At 45.2% G+C, this 13,180-nt stretch overlaps 1 protein-coding gene across 1 annotated transcript in view; it reads left to right on the top strand.

Annotated features, from left to right (window-relative positions):
* Nucleotides 1-13,180, top strand: part of PPP3CC (protein phosphatase 3 catalytic subunit gamma) — a 548,773-nt gene that overhangs the window by 346,405 nt on the left and 189,188 nt on the right. The window contains exon 5 of the mRNA XM_069214030.1: nt 144-289. Within this exon, the coding sequence (XP_069070131.1) occupies nt 144-289 (146 nt within the window). The remainder of the gene's footprint in view (nt 1-143; nt 290-13,180) is intronic.

Here is a 13,180-nt window from a genome sequence, read left to right on the forward strand (position 1 = left end):
ATATGGTTACTTTGGCGGGTACCACTCTGGACTCCCACTGTAGAAGGATGTGGTTGGCAGAGTGTGAAAACTCACTGTAGCTTCTCGTTGTAGCAAAACCGCTCTGCAACTGAATTGTTGATTCCTCCCATTGTTAATTGCAGGTAAAATCAAGTACTCGGAGCGTGTATATGACGCCTGCATGGATGCGTTCGACTGTCTTCCTCTCGCTGCCCTACTAAATCAGCAGTTCCTTTGTGTGCACGGCGGATTGTCCCCTGAAATCACGTGTCTAGATGATATCCGAAAGGTAGGACCTCTTCTATAATCTAACGCAGTGGGCGTTTTCCTTTCCCCCACTTCCTGTAGAATATTGGCACTTGACAGTATTTTTCTTCTCATTCTACAGGTCCCCGATAACTCCCGATATACATATATTTTCCTAACGCAGGCTCTCTCTTCATTACTTTCCTTATTTATGTGTCAATGTTATGATTTGGCTTACATTTCCTAAATATGTGGCGTCGACCTTTCACTTAATTCTGCGATGTCATATTGCTGGACATGTCGCCATCTTTTGTGACTTGAATTGGTTCCTTTGAAAATGTGAAGTCTGGAGAAGCTCAATGAGGGAGTACTTCTATTAATATTTATCTTACTTATGTGTTTTCTGAAGAATAGCATTGTTTCTGTGATTCTTTTAAAATGCCCTGACCAGGTTAATAAAAACACAAGAATAAACTATGTAAAATGTCAATACTTTCATCTACTCCGAAAACAAGAACCCCCTTATCTGTATTGGCGCATTTGTGTTCTCAGCCCCTGCGGAACTGTAACCTTCCGCAACCAGTGACTTTGATTTCCTGCTTCGCTTCCATTGACTTCCGAGTGTGATACAGGGCTTACTAGTTTAGTTAATAATTCCAAAAGGCGTAAGGGTCAGTTGTAATTTTTACTGTTCGCAAAATACTGGTTGCAATTGTGGCTATTATATTTGCGTCCAGTAAATCATTTTCTGAACCAACCTGTGTACAACTAGGTTGGTTTGGAGCATTCAGATTCGGAGTGGGTCCCAGTCTGACCTACCTCATTAGTATTTATAAGGTTGATGGCCAATTTTCAATTTACTTAGGTTGGATGCCGTCACAGGGATGGTGGTCTGCAAGGGGCACCAGACCACCATATCTGTGATTGCCTTTCATAAAAGTGATTTTTTTTAAACAAATATGGCCCGTTGTTCTTGAAGGGAATGGGTCTGCATTTAAAAATAACAGTTCGCCTTTTTTTAAAAGCTTATTTGAGAATTGGCAGTGGACCTGTAGAGCACAGCCTTCTGCCCAACATTTTTTTTTAACCATTCACCAAGCAGAACGGATCCCACAGGTACTCCATCCCTTTTGTGAATTGGTTAAAACCCCAATGTGGAGGTTGATAACTTTCCAGTGGTTTATAACTGTGATTTCAGTTGTAAACCTCTGATGCACATGGATAGGAATCGCTATTTGGAAGGGACATCTACAACATGGCCCTTCCAAACAGCCATTCCTTATTATACTTATACTGTGTATTCCACCTGCCATCTGTGGAACAAACTGCCATTACATCTCAAAAGTCAGTCGAAACTCCTTGGCTCTCGTAAACAGCTGAAATGTTGGCTGTTTTCTCTCTCATCATAAGTCCTTAATTAGTCTCTTAGGTCTCTTTAGCGCCAAGACTCGTTTGGGCATTTGCGCGCTCTTTAAAAAAAAAAAATCTAATTGGATGTCCCGGATTTTCCCGGACAATCCCTGTTTTTAGAGGACTTTCCCGGGGTCCCGACCCTTCTCTTAATTTTAAACAAATGTCACGGTTTTTGGGACAAAGTTCAGATCATTACTTAAATGTCCCGTTTTTTTTTTTTTGGACAAAGGTCAGATTATCTAGGGAAGCGTAAGTTAAAGGTATGCTCTCCTTTAACAGACGTCTACGAAGTATACAATAATTAAAGTAATTTTTCTGTTACTGTTAGGCAACACAGTCCCCTGTCTGCACCCAGCAGAGAGAGGAGTGGGGAGCAGAGAGGTGGGTGAGGGCGAGCTGAGGGTGCGGGGTGGGAGGTCAAGCCATAGCTAGTGTTATGTGTAGTCTTGTAAATGTGTGTGTGTGCGTATATATGTGTGTGTGTATATATATATATATATATATATATATATATATATATATATATATATATATATATATATACGCACACATGTATAGGCACACATTCTCAAAGCTAAGCAAAAGGAACGGGAAATGCCAGATATAAAAGTGAGTGTAAAGTCTTTAGTCCTTCTTTTATATTTGGTTTTTGCTCCTCAGAATCTGGACACCCTACAAATCAGTCAAATCCATTTTCAAACCCGTTTTAGTAGTCTGAAAAAATTAAACTCCTAAAGTGAGTTTAGTACATATTTTTAAAAAGCTTTTTTTTTTAATAATCGGAGTGTTTGCAAACAGAAAACGTTTTGTACGTGTAGTCCTAAAAAACTAGATTAAGCTGAACACGCATTTTATTATCTAGTTTAAGACCCTATATTGATTCACAAACTAAGCTGAATAGCCCCAATAATAAAGTGATTTGCTTAACGTTTGTATCACATTTATAACATATTCGGATCAAAGAGTAAAGCGTCCACAAAAAGTAAAAACTATTGCAAAAGTCTCAAGCCTCCTAACCGGCACCATTGTATACTTTTAAGCTATCTATCTGGACGATTTCTATGGTTTTTGCAACTTTAAAAAAAAATGTTACTTCTCACAAAATGTATTATGCTGTTTTATCCTACTACCCATCTCTGACAGATTGTTGGGAACACTATTGTTGCTTTTAGGTCTTGCCCACAAACCGCTATAGCTGCCTGTTGTTAAAAACATATTGCCACTTTTACATTAGAATATATACATATAGGGGTCCTTGGGGGTCAACCCTTTACTCTTGATTGGATGGCATGCTCGTCTCTACCATTTACCTGCCTCTTCTGTGACTTTTCTCCTTGGGTTTTGTTTGTCCACCTCTGAAGCATTTCTTCTTTACTCTGTTTCGATTTAATGACTTGTGTCCTTTGACTGCTTGCTTTCAGGGAAATACTTTTTTCTTTTTCTTCTAGCAGTCCATGGGAATGCATCAGTTTTCTTCCTCTCCCCCTCATTGGTTGCCTTCTCCATCAAATACTTCCTGTTCTTAGTCTCACTCCTCCCTACTCCCACAGCCTAATCCATTGCTTCCCTGATGGCTTCTTCTAACTTTAGTTTTCTTATAAACCCCATATCCCCAATGTTTCTACTTGGGCCCTGTAATCCACCTCCACTCCTTTTGCTTGGTGGTTTGACTTCTTCCTTATACCCTAACTACTCTTCCGTTGTCCCTCAGTCACTTTTAAAAACAAATAATATATATATTAATTAATGTAATCTATCTGACGCAACATGTCTCGCCACTCCAATGAAACACAAAAGGGCTGGGAGACCTTCTGTGGCCTCTTGATATTGCCTACTGAAGCCTCAGATGTGGCGCTGCTGTTGGCGGAACTGCCAAACATGCTGAGTTAGGTCCAGAGAGCTATTGGTGGACTTGCTGTCCTTGAACTTCTCGAGAGCAGAGTCCGCCTTCGTCTGAAATGTTTCGAGCCATTGAACATCGTATCCATGAGAGGTTGCTGGACATCCGTCAAAAAGCCTGTCGAGTGAATCCAGGCGTTGCACCTAAGCACCACGCTGATCCCACCTGCCCTACCCAAACATTCAGTGTGCCCAGGCCAGAACGGATGGAGTATTTCAGCAGCATCTTAGCCGTCTAGGGTCAGGCGTTGGAGCGTTTGTCTGACGTCCTCCGAGACAGCTGGCAAGATGTCAGCAACTTTGTTGCACAAGGTGTGTGAATATCGTGTCAGGAGATATTGACGAATAGTAAGGCAAGGCTGGCACTGGAAAATGCTTATTTCTCGAAATTTTTCATTCTTGTGGATTCCCTGTCAGATGGAGTGATAAGGAATGAGTTCGGGTTGAAGCGAATGGGCGATGTCTGAACCCATCAGACTGCTCGGGATAGCTTGCTGGAGTAAGAAATCTGGGCCCCCTGGAGCGGACCTTTGCCATCTTGCCACACGCTGTTTAATGGTGGAAAATATCACCTGGTTTTGCCCAGGAGCCCACCAGTATATTGGTGAGCGCCTTATTAAAATGGAGCAGGGGTTCGTTGGTGGTTGCCGCAAGGTTGAGAACTGCCATCAATACGTTGGTTTTGACCTCTGGCATGGGCAATGTTGTAGACTTTCTGCTGCCCTTCTGATGACAGTCCCAAAGGAGGCAGATTCTTCAGAGGCCATCTGGTTTGGAGAATTCAAGCCATTGTCTTGGGAAGTGTCCAACGCACAGTCCTCTTGAAGATCTTCAAAAATATTAGGTTCCTCATAAATATCGTCACCACCATCATAACACTGTTGGTCTGGTTTTGAGAAACTCTTAAAGCTTCATTCAGGGATCAGCCTATAAAGCTATCGGATCCGGGGTCCAGTGTTGGTGATGCTGGTGCTGGCATGAAGGCTAAGGCCTGTGGGATCTATATCAGTGCTGCGTATGGTGTTGGATGTTGCACTATGGCAGAAGCCGGTGCTGTGGGGCTCGTTGACTGGGCTAGCCAAGGGTGGGAGGGCAAGTGGTGTGGTTGAGGACGAAATTCACCTACAGGCTGCCACCTTGAATCTTTGTGACCTGAAGGTGCTCCTGTGGAATTCAGTGGGGTACCAAAAATGACAGCTACAGCCTCTGTCATACATCCTATTTAGACTACTATACCAGAAGCAGAAGGTCGAGTGGAAGCACTTCAGGAGTCCGCAGAGCAGCTCTGAGCTAGAGAGGTACCCACGGTGTTGCGTGACTTCAGGTGTTACAAGTGGCGGGATGTCTGTGACCTGTTTGAATATCTTGTGCAACTTATATGACTTACCTAAGCTCCTAGATATTGATGTGTAGTGGTCTCGATCATCCTAGCAATAGGAGTGCATCTGCTCTCTCGATTTCAGCCTAGGCTGAGACTGTTTCTGTGACTTCTTAAAGAGTTTAACAACTGCAAGGTTAGCTTTATGGTCTCAAATCGCTTTTCTGTTCATTTTCTTGCTACAAGAGCAAAACTGTATGCCCTGAGAGATGCCCAGGCATGGGGGGCGAAGGTCATGGATGTCAGTCACTGACATCTGTCTGACAGTCATGACATGATTCTTGATAGCAACTGTGCGTAGTCGGGATTCCAACTTTTCGAGTCTCTTGTCTATTTTAGCAGTAAGCTCGTTGAGAATCAATATACGCACCTCTGCAGTGTCTAGTCTGGTGTTCTATTTGTCAAGGTGCTCTCCCATGCAATCAAGACTGCAGGCGATGGTGTCAGATCTGGCATTGATCAGCCCCCTGATCTGCAAAGAAGGTGCTGACCCCCTCCCCTCCCCCCCAGGCGTGGTTAGAAGTCGTGGCTCATTGATACTGAGCCCTACTCCGCAGCAGGATCTCCATACAGCAGCGCTCGGAGGGCCTCTTCTGCAAAGCTTTCACTCCGTGCAGCCATTTTGGTCACCAGCGTAGCCACTGCGCCATCTACTTTTAGCTTTAAAGCCTGCTAATTCTGTGTTTCAGACACAGCAAACAAGTTTGACTTTTGCTGTGAAAGTTGTGTAGTCCACACTTGGTGCCCTGAAAGCACTGCAAGCATAATTCAATGTTTTCTAGCAAGTACTGCTCTTCAGATAAAAATACGTGTTAATCATGTATCAAAAAGGAGGAGGACTCTTACAACTGTTGATTTGCAGATTCAGTGGTACTTTCTACAGTTGGACAATCTGCAGATGATGCTTCCTTTTCTCAACAGTAAGTGCTCATGAAAGCCCACTTGATCTTTCTGGATAGAGCAATAGCTGAAATGGATACCAGATTCTCCCAGTAGGACATTGAACTTATTGATGTCATTTCTATATTGGTTGCCTCCTTACCTCATTTTCTTGATATGAACAGATATGCATCCCTTCTAGACATAAAGAATGTAAGCAAAGCTACCCTGGCAGCAGAACTAGCTGTTGCAATCCACTGTTAGGAAAAAGGCCACAGATCGTTCAGATGTTGCCACAATTTGTTGACTGATTCGTGATTATGCTGAAGCTTTCCCAGCACTAAATGAAAAGCATATGTGTGCGTTGGTTGTAGGGGTTTTAACCACAGGCTACAAGAGCTCCTTCTCAAACCTATCCCATGTTCTCACATTTTTCTGCCATACAATTATTCATGAGCGGAAACAGAATTTGACAATTTGTATGACATGAAAAGGAGCTCACAGCAAACCTATGTATGGATGAGCTTATAAGGGATTTTTCAAAGAACGTTACTTCTATGACTGCAGTTACTAGATTTGCATTTGTCAAGAATGAAAAGTGCTGTCAGTTTTCAAAAACACTCCTTTAATTTTTTCCAAATGTATTGCTGCTTTGAAAAATTGTATCTATGAAAGTACACCTCAAAAGAATGACTAGAAAAAAAATCTAAAGTTTATATTGTGCAGAAAAATATGTATTGGACAGATTGCAGTCAATAAATAGCCAGTCCTTGTAGTGCAAGGACGTCTACATTTTGTGTGGTAATAGGGACCTCCTTAATCTTGAACTACTATGACAATATGAAACATAAATATCGTAGCACTCCTGCACGTATAGCACCATGTAGTGCTATGGCTCATTCATATAGTTTTTTGCCAGCAGTCAGCATCAGGTAGTCCTGGTTTTCTCCTCTTCAAATCAGTATTCCTAAACTCTTAGGAAGTGGTGAACAGTTGCTTTAATTAGTCTCGCTCTATCATATAGAATATAGGTGATTCAGCCTTAGTACCACAGCTGCCTAGCTCTTTTTTTATGCTTACTATTACAGTATGCTTGGTATTCAAGTGCTTATGCTGAAGCCTGACCTGCTAGAATTTGAGGTTTTGCGCTTAAGTACAGACATTGCTTTTACTTTCAAGTAACTATATATGCCCTGTATTGAATCTATCCTTTCTGTTGTGGTGACGGTTTGGAAGCAAATATGATGTTATCTAGGGCTTGTAGGCTATCTACAGAAGCAGCCATTTTGGCCTGCAGTGGCCCACCTGAATGCACTTTTGGCCCACCCAAATAAAAATGCCTGGAAGTGGGTTTTTGTAGACAACTGACAAAAGGCCTGTGCTTTGTACAACACAATGAAAAATTGCTTGCTAAAGCCCTAAGGGTCAACAACATGTATGCTTGCTGGAGTGCCACACTGAAGAAAACAAGTGATTTACAAATTATTTAAATCATGGCATATTTCCTTTTACGTTCCTTTTACGTTCCTTTTAAGGTGAGCTTGTGCATGTCTGCGTAGAAGAACAATATTTTTGTGGAACCTGCAGTGGCGTTTTGGGGGAGCGACCACAAACATGTACTTTTTTTTTTTTTTTAATTATTTTTTATTAGCATTTGTTCTTAAGCGTAGACATCAATGTATTCCAATTTTGCAGACTTACACGTGGGATACAGTAGTAGTAGTAGTATCAACTACCTTTCAAAGTTTCCCCTCCCGTTCCTCCCCTCATATGCCTCCAAGTCTAAAATGGGAGTTAATTATGAAATTGCAGGGCATTGTAGGTTGACAACCCATTCTCAATATCCATGTCCCAAAAGGCCCCCAGCCTGAGGACGAGATCTCTCCGTATATAGGAGGGAGTCACCACCGCTTCTCGTGCCTGTACTCTCTGCTCCTTCCCTCAGTACTATGGAGGAATGTGGCTCTAAGTCTGAGCGATCTCCTTCCATGTATCGCAGAAATGTCAGCGTATTGGAGAAACTGTCCGGGGCCCTGTTTGAATGTCTGTATGGCGTCCTCTATTGATGAATCGACCTTCCGGATATAGGTCTAAGAGCAACAGACATCCCTCCTCCTGCCACTTGTCAGTCGCCATTGTGTGGGCCATCTGCTTGAAGGGGCGATTAATCCAAAGGTCCAGATGTGGGACATAGGGTGCATGCCCTATCACCCTCCAAATCACTCTATCACACAGTTGGCCCATAAGGTGGATCAGATGCGGAAGGAAGGTGGGTAAATCTCTGTCCCTCATCAAGAGTCCCCAGCTGGTATCCCAAATAAGTGCCCTCCAGCAAATCCCTTTTCCTGTTAGAATCTGTATCTAGCCAACAGATAGCCTGTTGGAGGTGGGCTGCCAAGTAGTAGAGTTCAAGATCTGGAACCTCCACACCTCCCCTTTCCAACTCCCGCTTTAAGGTCTCTAGGCTAATCTTGCACCGTTTCCCGGCCCGAAGAATTTCTAGTATTAGACGATCAATCTCTCTGAACACTCGATGTGGAATTTCATACATAGCCCCTTACATGGCATGTAAGCAACTATGTAGGATAACCATTTTTATAAGGGTAATTTTCCCTCTCAATGAAAGTTTCAACATGTTCCAAAAGATTATTGAAGGGCGTAGGCTCGCCACAACTCAACCAAAATGTAATTGGTACATTTGTTGTTCCCCCATGAGCAATATTAACTCCCAGATTTTCAACACTGTCCACTTGACATGGGAGGCCTGAAGTCGGCAAGCATTCTTGCTGTAAATCTTTCAGGCGCCCCGGGGAAAGAGTACCGAATTAGCAGCATTCATCTGTAGACTGGGGATCTCAGAGTACTCCAGGAGGATGTTCAGCATCAAAGGGACGGAGATATCTGGCTGGCGCAGCTAAACCATTGCATCGTCTAGGAATAGAGAAACCACATGAACTGTGACTCCTATCCCCCCCGCAATATCTGGTGCCGACGGCTCCATTGCCAGAGCAAATATCAGGGGCAACAAGGGGCACCCCTGACGTGTACCCCTATGTAAATGTATTTCTGATGAAGCATAGCATCCCATATGTACTCTAGCCGTCGGAGCATTGTATAGCAATTTGATCCACCTAATAAAGGCTTGGCCTAGACCCATTGTGACCAAAACCTACCAAACCTACTCCCACCACAGAGAATCAGATGCCTGCTCTATATCTAAGAGGGCCAGGGCTTATGGATCGTCATTCAATTTCGGAGCATGCAGGATGTGTCAGGTGCCGTAAATTACGCAGTGTTCCTGTGTGGTATTAATTCTAATTGGTCTGTATGGACCAAACGGGGAAGATAGGGTGACAACCTTGCAGCTAATATGTGGCAAAAAAATGTCTGGTCCATATTAAGCATTGAGATTGGGCGGTAACCACCTGGCTCAAGGGGGTCCCTGACAGACTTTGGAATTAGAACAACCTGGGCCTTGCGCATAGAGGGTGGGAGATGTCCTTTCTGCAAAGCCTCAGCATAAATATGCAGTAGTTTGTCTACCTGAGTACCCCAGAACGCTTTATAAAATTCTCCAGGGAATCCATCACTACCTGAAGATTTGGCCGTCTTCATGGCCATTATTGCCTTCAACAGCTCTTGGCGAGATAATGGGGCTCCCAGTAAGTCTCATTCCACTGAGTACAGGCTCGGAAGCATCAAGCATCCTAGATAGTCGGGGAGGTCATGTGACTCAAATTGTGCATGTGGTGCAGCATATAGAGCTGGAATATGAGCTTCAAAGACTTCTTTGATGGCATGTGGAGTATGTACTACTCGTCCCTGCACGTTTCGGAGAGCAAACAGCTGTGGATGTGCATTCTGCAATTACATTTGTCAGGCCAAAAGGAGGCCTGCTTTATCCCCTTCCATATACCACCTTCTCCTACCCATGTGGCAAATGTGTTTTTCTAGTCGATCCCCCATCTCACAGACCTTATGATGTTGTCTGCCCCGCTCCTCCCAAGGCTGTTGCTTCTGTAGCTAGTGCTGCCTCTTGTTTCTCCAGTGTTGCTTCTTGGCAAGTCAAGTCGCCCTCTAAAGTTTCACAGATACCAAGTGAGGAGGCCATGCATACCCCATGGCGTGCACTACCTTCATGACGTCCTACTTTGTCGCCCTACTATCAGTACTTTCCCAATTATGATCAAAGTAGTCTGTCAGGGTGCCCGCAAGGGTTGCCCAGCGCCTGATTTAATAACGTACGTGGGTGTAGTCTCCACAACAGGACCGTCAGCACTACGTTTTCTAGGGAAAAGGTAGGCAGCAAGGGAGAGTGGTCAGAAATAGAGTGGTGGATGTACAGTATTTGGCACAATATATGTATTGTCCCCTTTTGTACCGGAAAATAGTCAACCAATTATATGTATTGGTTGTTGTGGTATGGCACAAGTAGGTATATATGTGTGGGTGGTGTCCTCGCCAAATATCAGTGAGTCCTAAGCCTGAAATCATCTGGGTCAAGGCTAGCGTCATGCAGGGCTTTTTCCTCAGTTTCAGCGGCGACCTTTCCCTGCAGCCGTCTAAGACACAGTTAAAGACTCCAGCCAAGATCACCTCTTTGTCCAGCGAGACCTGACCTGCTGTCGGTACTGTGCCAACAAATACGCCATTGTCTACATTGGGAGCATAGACGTGTGCATCTAGTGTGCCCTCCAGGATTACAAACTGGCCATCACTATCAGTCTGCACCCATGAAGATGTGACAGGGACCCCTGGGGCCACCAAAATTAATGCACCCCATGCATATCCCACATAGGATGTGGGAAATACATGTCCCCTCCACCTCCTCGGGAGGAGTCCAATACTGTCCCCTCCAGAGATGGGTCTCCTAGAGAAACGCCACTAAGATGCCACATCTTCTTAGATGGACATAGACCCTGCAGGCCTCTCACGTTCCATGTTAACAGCTTATATTTGGTACCCAGGTTAGCCATTATTCACTTGTAGGAGTACCCAGTCCCTGCACATCAGAACTTGTGTTCTTCCTGGATGAAATGTCTCACAGATTTGGAAGCTGTGTCCCTGAACAAGATAACTTTGCAGAACTGAAAAACAAGGAAAACCTAGTTACCCCAACAACCTCATGTTCTTCAACCAGTACCTCCCCTATCCCACCCACTGCAGAATCTGCGACACACCCCCTTTGGACCCAACCATTTGTCATACAGAGCCTCAAAACACCCCCTCCAGAGATCCCTACCCACATTTTCCCTCCCACTCAACTAGTAATTGGATTGAGTTGTAGATACAGTCCGGGTGACACGATCACCCCGAGTTGGAAGCTCGGGTAGAACTCAGCAACACCTGGTAGTCCCATCCCCGGAGCCCACGTGGCGCAGAGGTATAACATGCACTGAAATAACAGTTTAACCAAACCCTAAGAAGTTAATTTTTTTTGTTTTATGTTTTTTGTTTTGTCTCTTTCCTTGTTACAGAATTCAATCGACAATAGGCAGTCTCCCAAGATCTATTGAACATAGATATTTCAATACCATGGGACCATTAATACTTTTAGTCTCTTGTATGAACCCACACATGCACAGTCCCACAGTGTCTCCTTTTGTTGTCAACCCATCTCTGTACCCTTACTTTTAGTCTCTGAGACCTGCGTCGGCTGCGAGAACGCATTAGGCTTTTCCAGCTAAAGCAATTGCCGATTGCAGCATGCCATCTGGTGCCACCAGGATTCGTTTCTGCCTCTCCACTGTGGTACTCTCATTTGAGTTTTTTGCTTTCACATGGTTCCGTCCTGATCGTCGCGCTCCCCGCTGTTTCAGTTCTCTCCATTCAAAGGGCTGCCGTTCATGGGCCAGGTCCAACGACTCCAACCAGGTTGCCATCTCCTGTGGTGAGTTGAAGATGGAGACCTTGCCCTCGTGTTGAAACCGGAGATGGTCCGGAAACATTAAACTGTATTTGATGTTATGGTCATGTAGCCTCTTTTTTACAGGAAAGTATTTTTGGGATCTTTAACTCTTCGTGTAGCTGGAGAGATCTGGATTTGCTTCTCTTCATATAGTGGAGGGGGAGGTGCGGCAATGTGTGTGGATGTGTTGCAGGATAATGTCAAAGCCTCTATAGTTTAATTATAGTGCAATAAGGGCTTTCGGGGAGGGGGGGTTGGCGGGCCCCTCTGCGCATTCTGTAAACCCTAAAAATCACAGATTATTTCTTCGTGACTGGCCCTCCGTGTCCTCCACTCGTCCCTCCACATGGGTGATGCTACATTTTAGACTGGACACAGCTGCTTGCATATCTGTAACCTCCCGTTGTAGAGATGCCACATCTTCCTCAGTTGATGTGACTCTTTCCACCACTTTGCGTAGGTCAAGCTGGAGGTGGTTAATGTCCATGGCCATTGCGTCCATCTTCGATTCAAGGGCCTGTCAGGAGCCCTAAATTGCAGCCAACATTTCTTTAGTCTGGTGAGCGCACCACAGGGCCTGTGCTCCTCAGGGGATCCCTCCTTATCACCAGGGACCATGTATTGTGTTACTGTTTTGCCTGGGGGGAGAGGCGGCTTAGACCCCCTTGTCCTTTACAATGTTTGTTGTTTATGAATTACTTACATTAGTTTGGTTGTTTGATTAGAACTCTGCAAGGCTATATACCTTAATCACTGCGGTGTGTGCCGCCCTGATCGGCCTCCACAGTCCTCCCCCGCTCGCTAGTTATGTGGTGGATGTCACTCTTCACCCCTCTGGCCAGAGAGGCCACCCCATGCGCAGATCTTTGATTCCATAGTGTCAGCAAGGGTCCGGGCCAGGCTCCCAGTTGTGGCCTCCGGCCCCATCCCCTAGCCCCAGCAGGAAATATGAGAGTCTAGGCCATCAGGCCTTTCCCCAGTGGCAAATCTCCATGTGTCATGGTGCCCCCAGTCCACCAAAGTGACCCAGCTCTTCGGTTCCTGGGAGGCAGTGGCCTTTCCCTCCCCTCTAGTCTGTGATGGGGCCTTCACAATCCATAATTCACTCTCAGCCCCCAACCTGCGGGTCCCACTGTCCCAGGGCAATCACTTACCAGTATCTTGTTTGCTGGTAGTAGGAGACTTACTTCCCAAACCCTGCAACATGTCTTGGGGGGGGGGTGGGGTGGGGGAGGGGGGGGTTATAATGCTTTACCTCTTCAATCTTCCCTGCGGTGGACAGGCCAAGCAATCTTTGAGTTGGGGCGAGGGGGCACAGTCTCATCTCAATAGTGCTCCTCACCGCAAGCAAGGCCTTGTGGGCCATCGGCCCCCGCCCATGTCCTAAAGGCTGCTCTGCCCTCCGCGAGCCAGGCCCCCAGGTGAGCATGTCTCGGGCCGGCTGCTACCTCTGCTCA

The sequence above is a fragment of the Pleurodeles waltl genome, chromosome 11 (assembly GCF_031143425.1).
Source record: "Pleurodeles waltl isolate 20211129_DDA chromosome 11, aPleWal1.hap1.20221129, whole genome shotgun sequence".
Taxonomy (NCBI): domain Eukaryota; kingdom Metazoa; phylum Chordata; class Amphibia; order Caudata; family Salamandridae; genus Pleurodeles; species Pleurodeles waltl.